Source organism: Colobus angolensis, unplaced genomic scaffold (assembly GCF_000951035.1).
Source record: "Colobus angolensis palliatus isolate OR3802 unplaced genomic scaffold, Cang.pa_1.0 Scaffold603, whole genome shotgun sequence".
Lineage (NCBI taxonomy): Eukaryota > Metazoa > Chordata > Mammalia > Primates > Cercopithecidae > Colobus > Colobus angolensis.
In genome coordinates this window covers 231,155-256,069 of record NW_012119633.1, presented here as the reverse complement: position 1 = coordinate 256,069, position 24,915 = coordinate 231,155, and the positions used below count along the sequence as shown (strand labels likewise).

The following is a 24,915-nucleotide window of genomic DNA, read 5'->3' as shown; positions in this document are numbered from 1 at the left end:
GTCCTATCTATCTTATTAATTTTTTCAAAAAGTCAACTCCTGGATTCATTGATCTTTTGAATGGTTTTTCCTGTCTTCATTGAAATTCTTGGTTGCAAATCTTTTTCTTTAAGGATGTTGAATATGGGTTCCCAATCTTTTCTTGCTTGGGTGGTTTCAGCTGAGAGGAGCACTTTTAGCTTGATGGGGTGCCCTTTCTCTCTAGCTGCCCTAAATGTTGTTTCTTTCATTTTGCCTTTGAAACATCGGAAGATTACGTGTTTTGGGGATGATCTTCTTGTGTAGAATCTTGCAGGGGTTTTATGTATTTTCTGTATTTGTTGGCCTCTCTAGCAAGGTTGGGAAGGTTATCATGGAAGATATCCTGAAATATGTTTTCCAAGTTCTTTGCTTTTCCCCCGTCTCTTTCAGGGATGCCAATGATTTGTAGATTTTGCCTGTTTACATAATCCCATACTTCTCAGTCATATTGTTCATATCTTTTTATTGTTTTTTATTTTTGTCCGTCTTATTTTAGAGAACCAGTTTTCAAGTTCTGAGATTCTTTCCTGAGGTTGGTTTATTCTGCTGTTAATACTTGTGATTGCATTGTGATATCCTTGTATTGTGTTATTCTGCTTTGTCAGATTTGTTAGTTTTTTTTTTTTTTTTTTAATTATTCCAGCTGTTTCATCCTTCAGCTCTTGTATTGTTTTATTGTGATTCTTAGCTTCTTTGGGTTGGGTTTCTCCATCTTCCTGAATCTCAAAGATTTTCATTTCTTTCCATATTCTGAATTGCATTTCTGTCATTTCAGGCAGCTCAGCCTGGGTGAGAACTCTTGTTGGAGAACTGGTGTGGTTGTTTGAAGGACGTACAACACTGGCCATTTGAGTTACCGGAGTTCGTGCATTGATTCTTTCTCATATCTGCCTATGGGTATTCCTTTAACTGAAGCATAGACTGAGTACAGTCAGTAGACTTCTTTTCTGGTTCTTTTCACAGGACCGAGGCTTTGTGCACAGTCTTTATTGGTAGCTGACTTCTTGTCTTTGGTTTAAGAGAGGGCTATGTTGGTGAGTATTTTTGGTCTTGAAGCCTTGGCGTGTCATCCAGTAGGTGGCACTTAAGTGTACTGGTTAGTTGGTAGATTCTTGCTTGGTCGTGTGTCTCTGCTATGTTTCCTCACAGTTGCAGCCATGTTCCCTGTCAATGCTCTGAAAATGTGGCTTCCTTTCCCCCTTGAGTGCTGGCTGTAGACCATGACTTAGTGCTCCTGAGCTCCCCACTGAAACTGGGGTGATCTCAGTGTTTATGTTTTTTCCACAACTTGGAGGCAGCAGAATAAGGTACCTTAGTAGTGATTTTGGCCAAGGGTCTTTTACTTGTACCGTGGGGGCTCCACCCCAGAGAGATGCAGGTCAGCAGTTGCTCAGTGCGAGCAGTCCAGGATTCAGGATCTGTGCTCTGGGCCCAACCTGGGTGTTCTCTAGTGACGAGCGGTGGGGGTGGGTGTGACCTGTGGGAAATGGAGTGACCTCTTTTTCTGTCGACTATAGTTAGTTGGAGGTTTGGGTAAAACACTTAAGATCTTTGCTTCTTCACTAGTCTGAGGGTAGCAAGGGAATTCCACTGCAGAGGCAGTGGCAGAGAGGCTTTCAGTTGCTCCTGGGGGCTCTGTCCAGGGAGTTGCCGAGCTGCTACTGGCTTAATAGCTCTGGTGAGGGTAGCTGGTGACCCAGGCCTGGAGGACCTGCCTGGTGCGGAGTTATGGGAACGGGCTCCCGTGTAACAGTCTGGCTGCTTTTCTGTAGGGCTGCTATGGTATTCTGGGTGCCTGCTCCAGTTGCTAATGACCTTGGATTTTCCAGTACCTCAAAGTATCAACATTGAAGGCTGTGAAGCAGCAAATATGGTGGCCTGCCCCTCCCTTTGGGAGATCCATCTGAGGAAGATGTGGACTTGTTGCCAGACTTAAGGCACCTGTAGGATATGGCTGGAGACTTTGGTTGGGAGGTCCTGCCTCAGGAGGAATGGGATTGAGGTTCCACTTAAGAAATGCTGTCTGGCCATGTTTTTTGTAGAACAGCTGTGCTGTACTGGTGGACTGCTTCCATCCCTGGTTGGCTTGGACTCCCCAAAGCCTGAAGGCTGTAATGGCTATGTCACCCAAAGAGCAAAGATGGTGGCGCACCCCTCCCTCTGGGAACTTCCTTCAAGGGAGTTTTCATATCACTTTTGGCCAGAGAACACTGGCAGGGGCTGCTGGTTCCAGTTGGGAGGTCCCACCCAGCAAGGAGGAATGGAATTGGGAACCACTTAAAAAAGCAGTCTGGTTACATTTTCAGAGAGTAGCTGTGCTTTGCTCGGGGACCGCTTCTGCCCTGGCTTGAACTCTCCAAAGCTCTAAGGGTGGAAGGACTAAGTTGCCCAAACAGCAAAGATGGTGGCCTGCTTTTCCCTCTGGGTGCAATGTTTGAAAATTTGAAACCAGGGAGGTTTCAAATTTCTTTTTGGCTAGAAAACACTGGGGCGGATGGCTGGAGGTCCTGGTTCAGAGGTCCTGCCTAGTGAGGAGGAATGGGATTAGGGACCCTCCCTAAAACAGCAGTTTAGGCCCGGGTGTAGGGGTTCACGCCTGTAATCCCAGCACTTTGAGAGGCCAAGGCAGGCAGATCACGAGGTCAAGAGATCAAGATCATCTTGGCCAACACGGTGAAACTCTGTCTCTACTAAAAATACAAAAATTAGCCGGACGTGGTGGCACATGCCTGTAGTCCCAGCTACTCGGGAGGCTGAGGCAGGAGAATCGCTTGAACCAGGGAGGTGGAGGTTGCTGTGAGCCGAGATTACGCCACTGCACGCCAGCCTGGAGAGTGAGAGAGAGAGTGAGACTTCATCTAAAACATAAAGAAACAACAAAAAAAACGTCTGGCCACGTTTTTGTAGAGCAGCTGTGCTGGTCTTGGGGGACTGGTTCTGACCTGGGATGGCTTGGACTCTCCAAAGTCCAAAGGCTGGAAAGACTAAGTTACCCAAATAGCAAAAATGGCAGCCTGCCTCTCCCCGTGGGAGCTCTGTCTCAGAGAGGTGCGATGCTGCTCCCTTTGGCTGGCTAGAATTCCAAGCCAGTGGTTCTTATCCTGTGAGGTGCCATGGAAGTGGGGCCTGCAGATTGTTGCTGCCCAGTCCCCTGAATTCAGCCCCTTTCCTAGGGGTATGTATGGGGGTCTAGCCTCCCACTTCTTTGGAGTCGCAGCTTCTTTAGCCGGGTTGCCTGGAAGTCACAGTCAAGTCCTGACCCCACTCCCAGTTTGTGATATTTTTCATCATAGATTAACTTTTTCCACAATTTTATATAAATGGTATCATACAGTATATACTCTTTGGCTAAGGCTTTCACTTAGCCTAATGTTTTTGAGATTCATTTATGTTGTATATAGCAGATGATTATTCCTTTTTATTGGTGAATAGTATCCCATTTTATGGATATACGACAGTTTGTTTATTCATTCTCCTGTTGATGGATACGTGGATTATCATCAGTTTGGGGCTATTAATAAAGCTGCTGTGGAAAGACTTGTACAAGTATTTTTGTCAGTATATGCTTTTCTCATGTGTAATTGCCTAGAAATTGAAATTACTCGATCGTAAGGCGGATATATATTTATCTTATAAAAAACTGCCAGATATTTTTAGAAAGTGCTTGTACCGTTTTATATGCTCACCAAAATAAAAGAGCATTCTGGCCCTCCACATCAATACCAGGTGTTGACAATCTTTTAAATTATTTTGATGGCTCCATACTGGAATCTCATATGTTCATTTGTAATGCTACTATAATATGCACTTACCTAAAGATATTGAGTACTTTTTCATGTGCTCATTAACCATGTTTTTTTGTGACGTGTCTCTTCTAACCCTTTGCCCATTTTTACCTTTTAATATCTGTCTTAAGTTGAAAGAGTTCTTTATATATGCTGGATAACAAACCTTTAGTTTTACTTTTTTTTTTTTTTTGAGACGGAGTTTTGCTCTTTGTCACCCAGGCTGGATGGAGTGCAATGGCACAATCTTGGCTCACTGCAGCCTCCACCTCCTGGGTTCAAGCAATTCTCCTACCTCAGCCTCCTGAGTAGCTGGGACTACAGATGTGTGCCCAGCTAATTTTTTTCTATTTTTTTTAGTAGAGATGGAGTTTCACCATTTTGGCCAGTCTAGTCTCGAACTCCTGACCTCAGGTGATCTGCCCACCTCGGCCTCCCAAAGTGCTAGGATTACAGGCGTGAACCACCGCGGCCGATCAATACCAAGCCTTTATAAGATATGTTTTGTGAATATTTGTGTCTGGCCCATTCATTTATTAAAATAATTTATTTTGTAGGGAAGTTTTTCTTTTGAAGCCTGATTTATCAATAGTTTTAATTGCTTTTTGTGTCCAAAGAAAGTTTTGTCTGTCCCTAATGTTGCATTTTTGATATACATTTATTACTTACATATTGGTATAGCCATTCAAATAAATTTTACTTTAATCTTGAAGCTTTCACCCATTAGCCAGTGCTGCTCACTTAAGACCTTATGTTGATTGCAAATCAATCTAAATATCTCAACAAAAAAATACAGAGTCAGTAGTTTCAGGTTTTTTTCCCCTCCTTCAAAGCCTAGGATATTTTCTAGTTTTGTTGAGTTTTATATTTGAAGGATGGAAAGAGATAGCAGAAGTGTATTCTTCTCAGGCAAGAGGGATGAAAGTATAAATTGCTCTGGGGAAACCTCAAATTCTAACATTCCTCTGTCTTCTCTATAGCTGCCATCACCCACCTTCTCCTTCCTTTCACTGTTCTCTCTGACGCAAGGGGTCACTGCTTGTAGGTTTCCTGATTCCAACATTTTAAAAAGGGTGGCCATCTAGAGTTGCTACTATAGCTGAAATTCTAGCTAAATTTTAAAGACCACTGGAGATTCTGGACAGTGTATGAATTTACATTATTTCCGACGAGACTGTCAGATGTAAGTACAATACGATTTATATTAATAAAGCTACTTTCACAGGCATTTTATTTAACCCTTTTCTCTGTTAGAGAAAAGCAGTACTTGTTTGGTAAAATGCTTGAGCCTAAAATCTGCTTACTTTTCAGACCTATGTCAACAGTTGATTTAAGAAACGTGAATCAGAATTGGGAGATGATCTCTAGTAGCCTTATGCAAGAGTTATTTTATATTGTATTTTATTTCATTTCATTATTTTATTTTATGATGGGGTCTTGCTATTTTGCACAGGCTGATGTTGAACTCCTGGGCTCAAGGACTCCTCTCTCTTCAGCCTCCCAAGTAGCTGGGATTACAAGTGTGTGCCCCTGTGCCTGGCTGGAAGATTCATGTTAGATATCACATTATAGGTTTTATTTTTTGTTTAATTGTTTAAAAACCTTTCATGAATTTTTATTTTATTAGAGAAGCAGAGAAGCAAAAATAAAAATGAAACAAAACCAAGAATCCCTCTCAACCAGAACCAGAATGGGTGTTGTAGGTGGGATCAAGTGTACTTGGGGGCTCATCATACAGAGTCAGTAAGTGCAAATCGTTTTACAAGGATCGGAGGCCCAATATTCAGTGAAGAATTAGAGTTCTGGTTGCAGAAAATCCCCACTTAATGGTCTAATGTCTACAAGGTTTACCTGATCCTAGTTAGGAGACCTCTGGGTTGTCCAAAACAGCGATCTTCACATGACTGAGGAATGAAGAATAATAGCTCACCCAGTTATTAGAGAGAATTTTGTTTCTGTTATACTTATTGCAAATGTCTTGACGTGATGTGAATAACTGTTTCCCAGGATCTCCTTTTATTTTTGGCCCTAAAGGCTAAGAATAGCACAGGGTCTTCCACTTTATCTAGAGTAGCCAATTGTGTGTCTGTGTGTTTGTGTACGTTTTGTGTTGCAAATGGGTTTGGTGGTGGGTAGTGGTGGTGGTGGTGGCGGCGGCGGCGGCGGAGGTGTTGGTGGAGGAGGAGGAGATTTAAGTACTTACAGAAAACTTAGCAGCTGTTTTTCAGTAGCCTTTTTTGAGATCTATCAAGATTTTCTTCCTTGCCACATTTGTTAACCCAGGAGTCATTTATATTTATGTTATCTGCTAAATGCCCATGTCAAGCCGTTCACATAATCAGTGGAGAAAGCTTTAAGGAAGCCAAAGATGTTTTTTATTTTAACTCCTTATATGATGAAAAATTTCTTTGTGAGAGGCCCACTTTTAGCCTACCACTTCCACTTATGTGAGCATTCCAGTTATGTGTACTTTTGAACTCTTGAGGCAGTAATATTAAAAAATGAAGTAAGTTTAAGGGTTAAAGATGGTTTGTTGATGAAGATCAGTGAATTGATTTTTATACCCTTTTCTTTACTCTTTTTTTTTTTTTTTTTTTTAATTGTTACAGAAGAAGCTACTATGGAGGAAACTGGGCCAGTTTTAGCTTTTCAGGACTATTGTCCTGGCTAAAGGAACACCAGGTAAAGTTTGTATCTGATCTTTGCTTTGTTTTATTGTATGTTACATAGTAACCCTGCATTGAAGAAAACCCTAAGCTTCACCTGTAATACAGGATTGATTCTTTATTTTTCTTCACTTATTTTACACAAAACATATAAAGTCACCTTTTCAGCTAATATTTTCCCAGTGTCTTTATCCCGTTTTAAATATAAATAGAGGCCGGATGCGGTGGTTCATGCTTGTCATTCCAACATTTTGGGAGGCCAAGGCGGGCGGATCACCTGAGGTCAGGAGTTCGAGATCAGCCTGGCCAACATGGCAAAATCTCGTTTCTACTAAAAATACAGAAATTAGCCGGGCATGGTGGCACGTGCCTGTAGTCCCAGCTACTCAGGAGGCTGAGGCAGGAGAATCACTTAAACCAGGGAGGTGGAGGTTGCAGTGAGCCGAGATTGCACCATTGCACTCCAGCCTGGGCAACAGGGTGAGACTCTGTCTCAAAAAAAAAGGAAGAAAGATATATATGTGTATAAATAACCATTTTCTAATTATTTATGTGCCCAAATATGACAATAATTTTTCCCCAAAATCATCTTTAGAAAAAATATCCTAGTCCTTATAAAATCTCACATTTACTAGTTGCTCTTAGAGTTAGTGTATTTTGAACAAACACCAAAAAAAAAAAAAAGAAAAAAAAAAGCCTAATAATTTGGGGAAGATACATTAATTTGAAATGATCTCAGTGGTGATTTTGTATTTATAGATGTCACCTGACAGAATCAGCCAGAAGAAAAATCAAAGAAATTTAGTATGAATTCAGTGATTTTTTTTCTAAGGATAGGATCTCAATACCAAGCTGTTTAATACCATTATAAAGAAACTGTTTAGGGATCATGTATAGCATAATATGGAGAGTCAGTTACGGAGTTTGCTAACTTTTATAAGACAGATTTAAAAAAAGCTGTCCTAATCTTATGCAGATTGGTACGTGTGGCTTGAAATGAAATTTCTGCTGAGAGCATCATACAGAAGATCAGAAACTGCCGTATCGCGGAAGAATTTCGATGTTTGGAAAGGAGGATGATGTAGTCCAGAAAACTGTATTCAGTTAGCTAAGACTTGTTAAGCATTTATCATGTACCAAGCACCATTGCATTGATTGATTGATTTAATCAGTGTACATGACTTAATCAGTGTACATGACTCAAAAAGTGCCTCTCATGATGACAAAGACACTGATATTGAAGATGCAGTGAAAATTCAGATTGAATATTGTTACATGAAATGAGTATAGAGAAACAAGCAATATTTGTAAAGTAGCATTTCATATAATTCAAACTGTGTAAGTCAAGAGAGTAAATAAGTAGATATTTAGCTGTTTTGTCTGTATGCTTAAATATTCATGTGTTTACTTTGATCAGAAACTCTTTTTTACACCTTATTTTTGGGAAGTGTATGTGAGGGTCACCTTATATTTAGGCATATTTAGTACTTCCATGAGAAAATTTAGTGTAGATTCTCAAAACAACAATAACAAAATATACCCCAATAGTCTGAATGGAAATTAAAAAAAAATAAATTTGGTGATGTTTTATATTTATTCAAATAAAAATGTTTTTCTGGAAGTTTAGTTTATTTTAATGATTTTTTTACTCCAGGATCTTAACTCTGCCACTGTCTTCATCTCTCTCCACTCCCTTTCCCTGGTCCACAGTTCTTTTCTTAGGCTGGTAACCTCATGTCTACACATTCAAACTTCTTGTATTTCACTTTCTCTTCTACTTACATTGGGATGTTTAGTACTATCTAATATTATACTTGATAATAAGAGCTGTATGTCACTACTTTTCTTCAGTTTAAAAAGTTAAACACAGGACAACAGAGCCTTTTTAAAATGTTTATTGCCTTTATGACATTTGTAAGTTTAGAAATTTTCTGAGATGAATTTACTTAAAAGATGTTGTAATTCTATTTTCCTACTAGTTCCTTCAGTATGTATAATACAATTTCAAAAAGTTTTCTCTGAGAAAGATGTGTATTACACAGCTTAAGATTTTAAACAAATTAAAAATTGATCCTTGACATTTGAAAAAGGTTTATCTTGACACCTTCAAAAATACTCTGTATTCAAATACTCCATAAAATATAACTCGGAATTATTGAACATTTTAACAGACTACGTTCAACCTTAGTGAGAGTTACATGCTTTGTTACACATTCTTGTTTTTTATTGTCTTTCTTGTTTTATAAGGTATTCAGGGACTAATTATTATACAGTCCTTAGTTATACTGGGCTGAATATTTTTCAGAAGTACTTTTATATGTAATCAAAATTTGATATGACTAGTGACCAACCTTCAAAGATCTGAAAATAAATAGAATGAAGTTATTTTGACTCTGCTGTTTCGACCAAAAAATGTAAAACAACCCTGTTTTTATTAACAAGTAATGTATATAACAGATATACTTGATTTTCAGCAGATAGAGGTTTAGTTGTCCTAGTTCTTAAGCAATGTCTAAGCAGCCATGTCCGAATGACTTTTTCAAAATTTCATATGCCCTGATAGAAAAGTATAAATCAGATCTAGTTTTTGATAGTATAGATTTTACACATTGTTTTTCTCTCCTTCCTTTGAAGTTGGAACACTTGTTGGACTGTCTTTGGTGACTCTGAGGTGATATCCTTTGAGTTTTGGTAAGGTGAAATAAGCATGAATTTAGATAAGAGGTAAATTTTCTCAGAAAATGACATGTTTCACACTGCCCACTTTAATTAAAACTTATCTGTGTTTTGTTTAGGAAAACAGTGATATTGAAAATGACAGTTCAATGTGGCAAGACCAGATCCTTGAAAATGAAGAAGCCATTGCTCTTAGCAGGAAGGACAAAACTATTCAACATGTGGAAGTATTTTGTTATGCCAGGTATGAAAAGTATTTACTGCAGGTAAACTAAGTTAATGTCTTTTTCACTCTTCTTCAGAAGAAGCCAACAAGAAAGATTTAGGTGGCATTTGTTGCTACAAGTTACATTAATATGCTGGTTTTGCCTGTTTTTAAATGGAGCTTTCAGTTTTCTCTGTTTGGGTGATAATGATAACATCTTGCCTTAATGCCTCCGAATTTACCAAGCTGTTTTAAATATATTATCTCATTTGATCATTAAAACAATTCTGTGCTAGGGTAGGGCAGATAGTAGTAGTAATAGTTGGATTTTTTACAGAAGCGTCAATGGAACTTAAGGAGATTAAGTAGTTGCAGAAGGTCATGTGGCTTGGTAAATGGCAGGGCCACACTTAAGCTCTAGAGTGGTAGAGCTCAAGATTAAATTCCAGAGTTTTTTCCTCCTGCTCTAGGATTCTTCCAACTATATCATCTTTCTTGAATAATACTCACTGTAGCAAAATGGAAGATTATAATTTTTGAATATATAAATTTTGTGGGCATAATATTTGGGTAAATATTTTGGTAAGTTAGGATAGAACAGTGGGAAGTAATAATGTTTTAAGTATCTTCCTCTGAGAGAGATTCACTATTTAAAAACAATTGGATTAGTTTACTTTTTCAAATGATATATGATTGACAGGTTGAAAGGTAATAATCACATAGTTAAGTCATTCAAGTAGTTGTAGTGTCCAGAGGTTTAGAACATCAGACTGTCAGGCACTTTAATAGTAATTAAAACTTAAAATTCAATACACCAGAGATTCTTCAGGATACGCTTTGTCATCTTACATACCATTTTTGTGGCAGAGTGTTAAGCGTGAGCCTGTGAAAAGTTTGGGAACGTGCTTGACTTCTTAAGCTATGTTCATATCTTTCATGTAAGTAGCATTCTTTTCCTGTAATATGCAGTTTGTGTTCTGTGATTTTCTGTAAAAGCGCAGCCTTTGAAATGTCTGGTATAGATTATAATTTGTATAATGCTAAATGCCATTTGGTATGAAAAGGTGCAGCTCACTAGATATTGTTTCAGAGCCAGTGCTGAAAGATTTAAAACAGAAGATGATTTCAACTGAAAAGACATATGCTTTAATGAAATGAGGAATAAATATTTGGTAACTTTCTTGTGTGCTTTTGTGTGCCCGTGAATATAACTTGACCACAATATAGTGACAGTCACACTGGCCTTCTGAGAGATATTATACTTTTTTTGCTTCAAGGCCACTGATTACTTTTTATGATAATTGAGGTTGATAGTTTCTAATGGCTGAGTTGATACATTTCGAATGCAATGAAAATTATCTCATTTTCAGTTCCTGATCTCTTCAGTTTCATTTGTGTAACTTCTCAAAGTGAGAACCTAAATTGTTGTTGGTGGAAGTTTTGTTTGAAGACAGTGAAATAGAACTGTTATATGTTCCTCTTGCCAGTTAGAACGTGGGGCAAACAGTGAATTGGGTAATGTTCTATATGTCTTAATTCACTTGGAAAAGTTAACTGGTTATTAATGTCATAGTAGTAAGCAGGAAAAGCCTTGAGAACATCCAGGAAAGTAGAGAAAGTACAGAAAACCCATTTGTAAGGGCTATCTATAGTAAGTGCTGGCAACATGGGTAAATAGGACTAACAATATCTCACTTAGCCCCAGCAAGACTGGCATCCTTAATCTTTTGGATCATGTTCACAAACTTGAAATGATATGAAAGAGGCTAGGGCCAAAATAGTTGTCACAAAATTTTACATTATACAAGAGGTTATCATCAGCACTCACTTAAATCAAAAGCCTTATTTATTTAATACTTATTTCTGACAACCTCATTTCTGTGTGTGTGTGTGTGTGTGTGTGTCTATGGGTGTGTTATGTGTGTGTGTGTTTACCCCTAGCTTTGTAGTTTAAAGCAGCAAATAGGAAGGGATATCTGCTAGAGGCAGGCAAACAGAACCACCTGGAGACTAGGGTTATAGTCCTTAACTTGCTATGTGATACTGAGCAAGAGATGTCTATTTTGAGTCTATGTTTTGCCATTAATAAAACGTGTTTGGAAGGGTTTGGACTAGGCGATCTCAGAAGTCTCTCTGGGCTCTAACATGCTACTATTTGAAGTGCTACTTGGTAGAATAATAAAGGAGAAGACAGCATCGGCAAGCTGAAAGCATACTTTGGGCCATTTAGTGTATGGGTAAGTGGCTTTTCATGTCAGAAGATCCTTTAAGGCCATCACTATATTATAGTCCAGTATAACAGGTGATGATCATAATTGTATCCCAGTGTCTTCAGGCAAAAGTTAAATAATGTTCTTTATCCTCTACTTGAAAAAGTAGAGGATTTGAAGTATGTTTTAGAAAGACAAGTATTAAAAATGATTAGAATAAAAATTGTACCATTTTAAGAGACGAGCTTTTGTTATCTAGAAAATTCTCTTACTTCCTCTTGAGTAAGTAAGAGTATCACTATATAGTAGATCTTTAACATTCTTAAAGGATACATTGCAAAATCTTCATGGATACCCTTTTGTAAATAATGAAAAATATGGTACAGGTTTCTGGCTTTTTGTCATTGCTTTTTGAAACATGTGTTAGTGATGCTAATGTTACATTTTGCGGATATGGAGTTTGTGTGTATTTAGTTCCATACAATTTTATCACATTTGTGGGTTCATGTATTCACTATCACAGTCAAGTTACAGAGCAGAGCAGTTCTATCACCACAAGGACCCCTACTATTGTTTTTCTGTTAGCACGTCTGATCTACTTCTTACTCACCCTACCATTCATAACTCCTGACAACCACTAATCTGTTTTCCAGCTCTATAATCTTGTAATTTTAAGAATATTGTATAAATGGAACTGTATAGTATGTAATGTTTTGGCATGGGCTTTTTTTTACTCAGCATAATTCCCTGGAGATTCATCCAGGTTGTGTGAATTAGTAGTTTGTTCATTTTTCATCACTGAATAGTATTCAACAGTAATGGATTTACCACAGTTTGTTTAATCATTCAGCCATTGAAAAACATCTGACTGTTTCTAGTTTTTGCTATTATAAATAAAACTGTTATGCAATTTTGTGCATTGGTTTTGATGTGACTTTCTCTGGGATAAAAGTTTTCATGTATCTGGGATAAATACCTAAGTATATAATCGCTGGGTCATATGGTAATTACATATTTGGTTTTAAAAGAAACTGCTGAGCTGTTTCAGAGGAGCTATACCATTTTACATTCCCTCCAGAAATGTGTAAGTAATCCAGTTTCTCCACAACTTACCTTAATTCGATGTTGTCACTTTCTTATTTTAGCCATTTTGATGGCTCATTTTGAATCTTTTTTCATGTTCTCTTACTTGCCGTCCATAAACCTTTTTTGGTGAAGTGTCTGTTCATGTCTTCTGCTTGTTTTTAAAGTTGGATTAGTTTCTTACTGTTGAATTTTCAGAGTTAAAAAAAATCCATTCTAGATATGTGTCCTTTGTCAGATATGTGTTTGCAGAATATTTTCCCCAAGTCTCTAGGTTGTCTTTTCTTCCTCTTTAAATAGGATATTTTGCAGGGCAAATATTTTTAATCTTGATGAGATCTAATTGATCAATTGGATGATTATTTTGGTGTGAAGTCTAAGAACTTTTTGCCTAATTCTAGGTATAGATTTTCTCTTATTTTTTTTTAAATTATAGTTTTATGTTGGATGTTTAGGTCAGTGTTCTTTTTTGTTTTTCGATCTAAGGATATCCAATTGCTTCAACACCATTTATTGAAAAGGCTATTCTTCCTCCACTGAATTACTTTTATACCTTTGTCAAAAATCAGTTGATTGTACTTGGATGGGTCTATTTTGAGGTTCTTTATTCTGTTCGATCTGTTTGTTTTTTCCTCTACCATTATCACATTATCTTTATTACTGAAGCTATGTGATAGACTTTACTCTCAGATAAATTCCTCCCAATTTATTTTTCCTTGTCAAGATTGTTTTAGATATTTTAGAGTTTGTGCCTTTCCATATAAATGTTTAAATAAACTTGTCTATGTCTAAAGAAAAACCTTGCTGAGATTTTGATAACAATTGCTTTAATACTATAGATTAGTTTGGGAGGATTGACCTCTTTATTATTTTGAGTCTTCAAATCTATGAACATGGTATGTCTCTCTATTTATAAAGCTCATCTTTGATTTTCTTCAATAGAATCTTGTAATTTTCAGCATACTGATCCTGTACATGTTTCGTTAATTGCATACCTAAATATTTAATTTTCTTTGGAACAATTATAAATGGTATTGTCTTTTTAACTTTTCACATATTCATTGCTACTATCTAGCAGTGCACTTGCCTTTTATGTTTTGATTTTGGATATTTATTGAAATCTTGCTGAATTTACTTCCCAGTTCTGGAAGCTTTTTTGTAGACTGCTTGGGATACCTAGATAATTTTGTGTTCAGTAAAGAGGAAAAGTTTTACGTCTTTCTTTTCACTGGCTGCTTTTTTTGTTTGTTGGTTTAGTTTTGTTTTTAAGAATCTATTTTCTGTTGTGAGTCATGTGTTTTCCATCCACAGCCATATGCCACAGGTTAATTGTGTTTCTGCTTATCCTTAGGATCGCTTAATAAGCCCTACTTTGTTCTTTTTTTCCCAGAAAGGAAGTTCTCATCACTTCCTGAGGACATTTTAATTATACACTAATGCTGGGCAATCATTTGAGGTCTCTCATTTGCTGAATATATTGTTCTTGCACGTAGTGTCTCAGCATATGCAATTCAAATCCATAATCTGGCCAAATGACAAATTATCAAAAGTACTACCCTTAAATGATTATTCATGCCAAGAGTTTAGTGTATTTGCTTGTATCAAGCAAGTAAATAGATATAAGTCAAACTTCAATCATTGGTGCACTATATATGAGGAATATTGTTTTAAATGTTTTTGTAAATTTCTAAAACATCATGTAAAAATGACTTCATAATGATATGAAGGCTAAAATATTATGATGTGTCTTGTCACTTTAGACCAGATGACTTAGCTTATTTATAGAGTTGGTGTATATTATGGTAGAATCTATGGTTTGATTTCTTTCTTTTTTTTTTTCTTTGAGACAGAGTCTCACTTTGTCGCCACGCTGGAGGACAGTGGCGCCATCTCAGCACACTGCAACCTCTGCCTCCTGGGTTCAAGCGATTCTCTTGCCTCAGCCTCCTGAGTAGCTGGGACTACAGGTGCATACCACCATGCCCAGCTAATTTTTGTATTTTTAGTAGAGACGGGGTTTCACCACGTTGGCCAAGATGGTCTCGATCTCTTGACCTCATGATCTGCCTGCCTTGACCTCCCAAAGTGCTGGGATTACAGGCATGAGCCACCGTGCCCAGCCTGTGGTTTGATTTTCATATATGCCACTTGATTATTTAACATTAAGGAAGAGTAAAATGTATATTTCTTGGTCATAAACAATATTATAGCCATACTGATAGCCCTTTTATCTTTGATTGCAAGGAGGACTGGGCAAGAATTCAAATGGATTAGTGCAAACCCATTGCCACTGCTTGGAAATACCTCAAAGTATTTGGGCAATGTAATTCTAATATATGTATTCTAATATAAATATATAGGGTGTATTTATATATTATGTATTCTGATACATATATTCTAATATAAATATATAGGATAGTTATTTTTTGTCATGATTTATTTATTTAAGAACATTCTGAAGTATTATTCAACTTAAAGGTTTTCATGATCATTTCAACATTAAATTTGATAGTTTGGGTATTGCAAAACAGGCTAAATACTAAAATGTAAATTGTAGTAATTATTCTATCATAGGCTAGGTTCAAGCATCATAAACTGTGAAGAACTATCCAGATTGTTTGATCAGAGCTTTGTTTTCCTTATTCTTCCTTACAATAAGTGGGCTACTTAATATTTTGGACCTAAAATATTTTTGCTATACAAAAATTGTTTTTCATTGAAGTGATTTTTCGTGATCACACAGTCAAGTTAATGGAAGGGAAATGAAAAAGGACTAGCGTTTATTTGATATTATCTTTGTGGCAATTGTTATAACCTGTTGCTTTACATATTAATTTCATTTGTTCTATGCAGCAGTCATGCGCATGAGCTATAGGTACATCTTACTGGCAAACAGAAGCTCAGGGAATGCTAGAGATGGCAGAGCCAAATTTGAACTTGTGTGTTTCTAACTCAAAAATCTGTACTATTTCCATTGTATCATGTTGTATTTCAGTCATCAGGTAAACATGGGTGTGTACGTCAAGGGAACCAACCGTTCCACCAAGTGAATAAAGTGTTTCCTTTGTGAAGACTAGCACCTAAGAAAGTGCATTTACTTTAATTTACTGGAATACTATATAGTATTGTAATGTAGTTATATCTATAATGAGAAATTAAAGTGCCTAACTCCTAGTGTTAGGAAGCTATGGGAAAAATCCGATATTCTTTAGTTGTTGAGATCAGTTTATATGCCATGGGATTTTTAAAATTGATACATAATAATTGTATGTATTCATGGGGTACAATATGTTTTGATACATATAAACTTTGTGGAACGATGAAATGATCAAATCAGGGTAATTAGCATATCCCTCACCTTAAACCTTCATATTTTTTTTTTTTTGTGAGAACATTCAGAATCATCTCTTCTAGCTATTTGAAATATACAGTGCATTATTGTTAGCTATAGTCACCTTACTGTGTGATAGAGTACCAGAATGTATTCCTCCTACCTAACTGTGACGTTGTACCCACTGACCAACCTCTCCTCATCTTCCCCTCCCTCTTGTTCTCACCAGTCTCTGGTAACCACTATCAAGTTTTTTAGATTTCACATATGAGTGAGATCATGCAGTATTTTTCTTTCTGTTCTCAGCTTATTTCACTTAACATAATGTTCTCCAGGCTCATCCATGTTGTCATAAATGACAGGATTTAATTTTTTTTTTTTTATGGCTGAGTAGTATTCTATTGTGTATATATGCCACATTTTCATTATTAATTCATTTGTTGATGGGCATTTAAGTTGATTCCATATTTTGGCAATTGTGAATAGTGCTCCAATAAACATGGGAGTGCAGATGTCTCTTCAGCCTACTGATTTCATTTCCTTTGGCTATATACCCAGTAGTGAGGGTGAAGATTGCTGGATCATATGATAGGTTTATTTTTAATTTTTTGAGGAACTTCCATACTGTTTTCCATAATGTGCATTCCTGATTTGCATTCCTCCCAACAGTGTATGAGAGTTCTTCTTTCTTACCATGTAATAGTTCATAGTTTACCTGGGAAAATAAAAGTAGCTATTGTTTCTAGTTTTAGATCTTTAACAGACTATAAAAAGGTGAAATATATTAATTCACACTTAAGTCACACAAACTCAAGTTATTCTTAGATAAAATCTTGTTGCTTGTTAGTTGCATAAAGTCATCTAGTTTCTTTAGTGAGGAGATTTTATCTTTCTAAAATATTAACAATAACTTTATACATTTTCTGCCCTATTTTCTGCATTTTACTGAGCATTGTTTCCCTTTTTCTGGGATAATATTAATGCAGGATGAAAACTTATTTGTTACATTTAAATGAACCAACTCTATATTCATACCAAAAATAAAGATTTTTTTGTAACAGGAATCTAAAATTCTACTGATTTATTTTGAATTCTTAAATTTTCACTTAAAAATTATACAAGCAACAGGAGCTTCTTGAACAATAATATCAATTAGAAGAAAGGAATAAAAATAAAATGTAAAAATCACTTGTAATTTTTACAATTTAGAGGAAATTACTCATCACTGTCTACAGTTAAGTGTGTTTTAGACCAGAATTGAACCACTGCCCAACTAAATGTGGTTTAAACAAGTACATACGTAAGCGGGTGGGTGGGTAAGTCGAGGATTTGTAATTGTGCTGCTTCAGCCCATCAGAGCACTGGGGTAGCACTCCACACTTCTCTTAGCCTTCCATTTGGAATTACAAGATGTTTGCAGAATTTCAAAGAGGCTCTTACATAACAAAAAAATTTCTCAACGTGAGGAAAAGGGGGAAGAGGTTTCCTAACATGTTTATGCTTTTTTATTTTACTGGACAGTCTTCAACAAGGGCCCCAAGCAGACTCTTCATTATCTTATTGGCTAAAACTGGATAATGTACTTACTTCTAAATCAATCACCAGCAAAGGGAGGTGAAATTATCATAATTGGTTTTGATCTGTCATGATCCATCCCTAAGGACTAAGAAGTTTCTCTCTAATATTGGAACAAAATTGGAGCTCTTGAAGCAAGGAGAAAAAGGGTATTTGTTGTTGAGTAGACAACCAACAGTCCTGCTGTACACCATTTTATGAACTTTTGTTCTTGGGTAAACATGACAAGAGGTTGATAGTTCACCTGTATTCTATAGTATGTGTTAACCGTTTAGGTGGTAATAAACAGGGAAATATATATCTACCAATGTATCATATTGCAGCAGTTCAAAATTGATTTCATTTTTATATTGCTGTTTTGTAGAACAACAATTTTTGAATAGTCTGATTTTTGTAATTCTTATGAATAGCCATTAAACATTTATTTTAGGAATAAACAGCTGGGTAGCAGTATAATATATACTGTGAAAATCAGATACAAATGGCCTTAGAACAAAGTATAAACATCAAAGTAAAAGAATACAATGTCAGCAGCAAGTCGTATTGGGTAAGAAAAGGTACAAATGGCTAGAAGATAAATGGTGAACACCTGTGCTGAATAAATTAAACACCTGTTTCTCAGTTTTTCATTTGATTCCTCTAAAAGGCTGTTACAGGGTATTCATAAGACACATTTACTTTGAGGTGTTTCTTTGTTATTACTATTAATTGGTAAGCAGTACTAGATGATATCAGAATTTATACTTCCAAACTCTCAGAGTAATATGTGAATTTTGGCAATTAGTGAAAAATGCACTTGCAAAAAAGCAGTGATAAGCAGTTTTTATTAAGAGAAATTATCTCAAAAATATTGTTATATTATAAATGACCTTTGGAATTAAAGCTAGCAATGTAAATGACACTAAATTTAATTTGTGAAATCAATTTTGATTGTGAACATTTGTATAAGAACTAATGATGCAGATTGTTTTCGTTTATCAACAGTCTGCAGCTTATGATGGTTTGACTTAATGATTTTTCAACTTTATAATGGTTTTATTGGGGTATTAAATGCATTTTGTCTTACTGTGTTGGGTTTATCAGGATGTAACCCCATCATAAGTCGAGGAGCACCTGTGTATGTTAAAATCAACGTAATATCTTAGAACTCCAAGGTTCATTTGAAGGCTTCTAATGCAGCTACATTATTTTGTAGTTGGTAAATGTGTTTTTATAGTTTTCAAACACTTTTAAATTAATAGGATTGAACTATTACTGTATTCTGAGGTTTTCTCTGAAAGGTTGAATATCTCTTTAAGAAAATGTCTTTTACCACAGTATAAAGTTTTAAATTTGGGGGAAGATAGCCCTTTTAGATGAACAGAATTTTGCTTTCTGAGGATGTACGTGGAGTTTTAGGAGCTTTTGGGTATCTTTATATTTTCTCATTAGGTATTAACTTCAACCTTGGCAGAACTCCAAAAATACTGTGGTTGTATTTAATGCAAAGTGAGGACAGTGTCATGTTTTTATTGCTTGTGTTTTCCGTAGTGCTAGGAATCTCACCAAATTATAATGTTCAGAACAGTAAAACAATAGTTTATTGATACAGTAAAACAATAGTTTATTGGTACAGAAAAAATTTCTGAAGAATTTCTTCTCTTCGCTTATACCTTTAATTAAGTATTTTGACTTATATCTTCCAGGTTGTCCAGTACTGGTTAATGTATTTCATTCACTCTATAAGGCTCCCCATCACAGAATGTAATAGAGAATCCCTGACTAGATCATTTGCTATGCTCAATTTTCACAGTGTCATCATCATAGTCTGTAATAAGAGAAGTTGCCATATTCTGTCTTATCTGTAAAGTGTAATTAATTATCCTGTCATTTCTTAAAATTAAAGGCATGGAACTTTTTCTTTAAGAGTTAGGTGTAGAACTTTTACTGAAAAAAAAAAAAAATCAGGCGTGGAACTTTTGCTGAAAATTATCCCCTTAGATCCCTCATGGAACACACTTTAGTTTTGTTGGTTTTCAAAATAATAAAAGTGAATGCAGAGTGTGAACAATTCTGTAGAAAATATACAAATCACCTTTCATGTTATCGCTCTTCATTCTTAATGCTGTTAATGGCAATGCTATCATGTGCTTATATGACCAATAAGATTTCATCATGTGAATGCAGAAAACCTAGGTATACAGGTTTTGAGTTGACTATTGAGCTGTGGGCAGTTTAACAATATCTTATTTTTGGTTAGTATCTTTTTTTTTTTTAGGACAGAGTTTTGCTTTTGTTGCCCAGGCTGGAGTGCAATGGGACTATCTTGGCTCACTGCAGCCTCCGCCTCCCGGGTTCAAGCAATTCTCTGGCCTCAGCCTCCCAAGTAGCTGAGATTACAGGTGCCCACCACCACACCTGACTAATTTTTGTATTTTAGTAGAGACGGGGTTTCACCATGTTGGTCAGGCTGGTCTTGAACTCTTGACCTCAAGTGATCCACCCACCTCAGCCTACCACAGTGCTGGGATTACAGGTGTGAGCCACCGTGCACGGCCTGATTAGCATCTTATATTTGATTAAACTTTTAGAGTTTATAAACTACTTTTCATATATGTTAACTTTCTTATCTCACAACAGTTTCGTAAAAGGTAGGGCAGGTGGACTGATCCCCATTTTATAGGTGGTGAATCAGACAGATTGAATTACTTGCAAGTGTTTCCTAGGTGATGAGTCTGGGATAGAACGTGGATGTTTTCCTCACTTTAGTTTCCTAGATCTCAAAAGTATTCATGTAACATTTATGCTATCAATTTGTTTTTTTTGTTAGATTTTATTAGAATTACTATAACAGTAAATGTGGCATTTTATTTCTTGACATTTGAGTGTTATTCTTTCATTGTCCCTCTTTTTTTTTGTAGTGTTTATTGTGTTATTTATAATAAGGCACTTATTTTTTTCACTTAACTCAGATTTTCTAATTTGCAATACAATATTTTTTTCTTGGCCTTATTTTTTGTGTTTTTTGCAAGAAGTTTGTTTCACATTTGAAACAAAAATAACCTTTGCATGTATAAACCATTATTCATCAAGCATTTATCAGATACCACATCTATAGAGCAGTGCAGTAGGTGTTGTGTGGGACACAGAAGGAGCGGTGCTAAGGTATTCCCTCCAGGATTTACAGTCTGATTGGGAAGATAAAGGATATACTGGAAAACCATAGGATTATTAAAAAGGAATGGATAAATACATGCTAGGTAAACTGCATGTGTGTATTATGGGAGCGTGGTATAATAGAATGATGAGTATAATTGAGCTAAGGAAGACTAATCAAAGTGAAATTTAAACTTTTTCTTAAAGTAGTTTGTTAAAGTATGTGATTATGTTTGAGAATGGAAGAATTGTGATATTATGCAGAGTGGAAAGAAAAGGACAGAAGAGACAAATGATATGAACCAAACTGTCATGATTTGACAATTAGAATTGATAAATTTGGAGTTAGTGATGCCATGTTGGAAAGTAGGTGGAGATGAAACCAGAAGATTAGTAAATAAGGAAGGTGGTTTGATTTAGAGACAGGAAGAGGAAGATTTTTTTGTGGGGTAAGTTTTAGATTTGATATAAGGAAGGGCTATTGTTAGTTTTTCATCAGTCAACTAGCAGATTTTTAGTTGCCAAGACCAATCACATACAAGGCATTGTGCCAGATATTGAGCATTGTGGCAATTCAGTGAAAATAGTGGGTTCTGGGGAGGATAAAATATCATACAGAAATTGATAAAGCAGGCGGACTGAATGGGAGCCTGTTCTATAAATCAAGACAATGGTGGACTGAGAATGGTAACTCTAATAATAGATTTGGAAATGGGACTTCGACTAGAGTAATAGACATCAGTGCTAAAACAGGCAGGTAATTTTACAGAAAGGTCCTATTAGACACCACATTGTGATAGGCCAACTTAATCTTTTCAAGGCAGATTTTTTTTTCCCTTTATTGAAGGTCTTCTGTCATATCACCAAGTCAGGAATTACTCAATAATAACAATCTTGATAACTACCACTCTTGAGCATTTACTATGTCCCAAGCACTGTGTCAGGCTCTTTGCATGCAGTACTTAATTTAATCTTCAGAACAACCTTGTGAGGTGGGTGGTATTACCTCTGTGTCATAGATGGGTAATTTAGGTGGTCTCAGAGAGGATAAATAACTAGTCTAAGTTCACAGAGCTTACTAGTCATATGGTCAGGATTTGAACCAAGGTCTGTTATTCTGAAGACTATGTTCTTCATCACTGTGGTAATTTGCTTCCAAAATACAACTCCCCTGTCTGTCTTAAATTCTCAAAAATGTGCATGTGACGTGAAATCTTTATATTTTTCAAATCTTAATTTTGTTTCCTGTTTTACTGAAACATTAACAGGTGAATGTTTAATGTCTGAGTCACATAAGCAAAACGTACACTGAACTTGATAAAAGGGGTAAAGGAATAAAAGTTGCTGTGAAAAGTTAAAGCAATATAAAAATGTAGCAGGGTAGAATTATCAAAAGCCTGGTGTTTATTATTATAATTTCTTATTAGTCAGGATTTGCATGAAGATGTAGAAGAGGCTGGTGCACTGCAGAAAAATCATGCTCTTGTGACATCTGCAAACTCCACAGAAGCTGCAGAATCTGCCTTCCTACCTATGGAGGATGAGTCATTAAGCACTATGAACTGTGAAATGCTCACAGAACAAACTCCAAGCAGTGATCCAGAGAATGCGCTAGAAGTAAATGGTGCTGAAGTGACAGGGGAAAAGGAAAACCATTGTGATGATAAAACTTGTGTGCCATCAACTTCAGCAGAAGACGTGAGTGAAAATGTGCCTATAGCAGAAGATACCACAGAACAACGAAAGAAAGACAGGATTACTTACTCGCAAATTATTAAAGAAGGCAGGAGATTTAATATTGATTTAGTATCAAAGGTAAGTACTAATTTTACCCATCTTTGCATTAAAAACAGTATCTGGACCCATAAACCCAGTTTTTGTAATTCTCTGAGATGCAGAACGTTTGTTTTGTAAAGAGAGAGTAGCCAGACATTTGTAATTCATTTAAAATATTCCTTAAGTACAAATTAAAAACACATTTAAAGTGCTCACATTAAAATGCTTCAATTATGTTTTTAATCTATACCTGAAGAATACTTTTGTACTTGAGCACATACTACAACCTAATATTCTCTGGACACTATGAATTCTATCAAAAGAAAAATTCTAATGAACCTGTTCAGAAATCCATGTTATTTACAGTCCATTTCCATCAATTCTTTTAGCCTTTATATATAGTAACTATTTTCACAACTGTATGATGATGAATACTCAGAATAAACCAATGCATTTTTAAAAATCATGTGTTCGCATGGACACAGGGAGGGGAGCATCACACACCTGTGATGGGGTTGGGGGCTGGGGGTTAGGGAAGGGATAGCATTAGGAGAAATACCTATGTAGATGATGGGTATGTAGGTGACAGGTTAATGGGTGCAGCAAAACACCATGGCATGTGTATACCTATGTAACAAATCTGCGCGTTCTGAACATGTATCCCAGAACTTAAAGTATAATTTTAAAAAAAGAGTCTCAAAAAAATCATATGTTCAGGTCTGAAAGCTTCAGAGGAAAATTTAATAGTGATGGAGGCAGGAAGGCTGGGAAGAAAGCTATTGTCTTCAGTTATGTCCCTGAACATAACTAACTTGGACGTAGTTCACTGTAACTTCATAGGAGGTCCCTCCGTCTTAGAAGGGTACAGTATTGCATTTGATTTATAGGAAGCAAGACTATTTTAGTGCAAAATAATAGAAAATCAGTAAGATAAAGGATTATGGCCTTAAAGGGTTACAGTACAGGACAGGGTAAAAGTAGATGAAAACAGAGACTAAATCCTGTAAGTTGAGAGCTAACAATAAGGAATTGAAACGAAGTAGAAGAGGATAGTAAATAACACCAGACTTGCCACAGAACTAGCACAGAACTAGGCTTTTCAATTTAATGTGCTTTCTTCAACTTCCAAGTAATAGGGGACAGAGGGGACCAAAACATTTCACTTGACAAGTTGTTTCTGCAAATCCCATATCCTCATACTCTTGCTCCCTTTGAACTTGATGCCTGAAAATATAAGTATCTTTTTACTACCCGTTTTTCTTTCTGTCATATAGCACTCTGTGTCTGATTTTGCATAGTTGGCTATTGCATTGGTTCTACTTCATACTTCTGTACTATCTCTCCCCTCTTCTCCATCTACTTTGACCCTGTCATGATTTGAAATCTAGCGTTTTTTACACATTACCTTGGCTGTTCATCTGTGGATGGAAGTTTAATCCTAGCTCACTAATAACCTTCCTGGTCCCATGAGCAGTACTCTATGAAATAGGTTAAACAAAACAAAAACTGAATAAGTCAGATAACAAATAGTCTTTGTCTTACAATTCCATTTTGAAGTAGTTACTTGGAATTTGTAATGTTTTACCTAAATAAATGATTATATAAATACGGTTAAGAATCAAGGCTATTTCGTGAAAGTCTGTAACTTTTGTGTTAGCTGAAATTTAGTACATATCTCGCAAAGGGAAATAGTAGAAGATGGGGCTGTTTCAATTGTAGGAATTGGTGTAGAAAATTATTCAGTTGTATAAGAAAATGAATGCTGGTTGTGGGAAGAAAAAGATAATTGAATTAGAAGTTGACACATTTGAAGATACTCTGAAGGAGACTTCTGGGTATTTTCATCAGTTTGAATGGTTAGTAATAACCGGTTCTCTTATGATAAGTAAAAACCAAACATGTCTAGAGGCAGTGGACTAGCCAGTTGGGACTGCGTCCTGCAGAGTTTCATGGGTTCATACATTCTATAAAATAACTAATAATCATTTAGTGTACTCATTTTCAAAACCAGAAGTGTCTTACTCACATATAACCCTAGTAATACAGGTGATTAATTGTCCGTTTTTAAAATGTAAGTCGTTCAATACATACTTAGTGCATACTAGATGGAAAGCAATATATTCCATGTTATTGGGGTAATTGGTCACTCCTTGGGAATTTCATCTGTTCTAATAATTGCAGTTAATAAACATCTAAGTTTAGGATGATTGCCAAATATCTATCTTAAAGCCCTACCTCTTTTCTTTTTTTTCTTTTTTTAATTTTTTTGAGACCCAGTCTTGCTCTGTTGCCAGGCTGGAGTGCAGTGGCACAATCTTGGCTCACTGCAACCTCCACCTCCGGGGTTCAAGTGATTCTCCTGCCTCAGCCTCCCGAGTAGCTAGGACTACAGGTGCGCACCACTATGCCCAGCTAATTTTTGTATTTTTAGTAGAGACGGGGTTTCACCATG

At 36.2% G+C, this 24,915-nt stretch overlaps 1 protein-coding gene across 2 annotated transcripts in view; it reads left to right on the top strand.

The window, feature by feature from the left end:
- The window catches only part of CHM (choroideremia (Rab escort protein 1)), a 191,584-nt gene that overhangs the window by 61,015 nt on the left and 105,654 nt on the right, over positions 1-24,915 (top strand). The window contains exons 3-5 of one of the 2 annotated variants that reach the window (XM_011963223.1): positions 6,416-6,488; positions 9,268-9,392; positions 22,115-22,502. In XM_011963223.1, coding sequence (XP_011818613.1) covers positions 6,416-6,488; positions 9,268-9,392; positions 22,115-22,502 — 586 coding nt within the window. Of the gene's footprint in view, positions 1-6,415; positions 6,489-9,267; positions 9,393-22,114; positions 22,503-24,915 lie in introns of those variants that run through there. The other variant, XM_011963225.1, reaches the window with a different exon arrangement.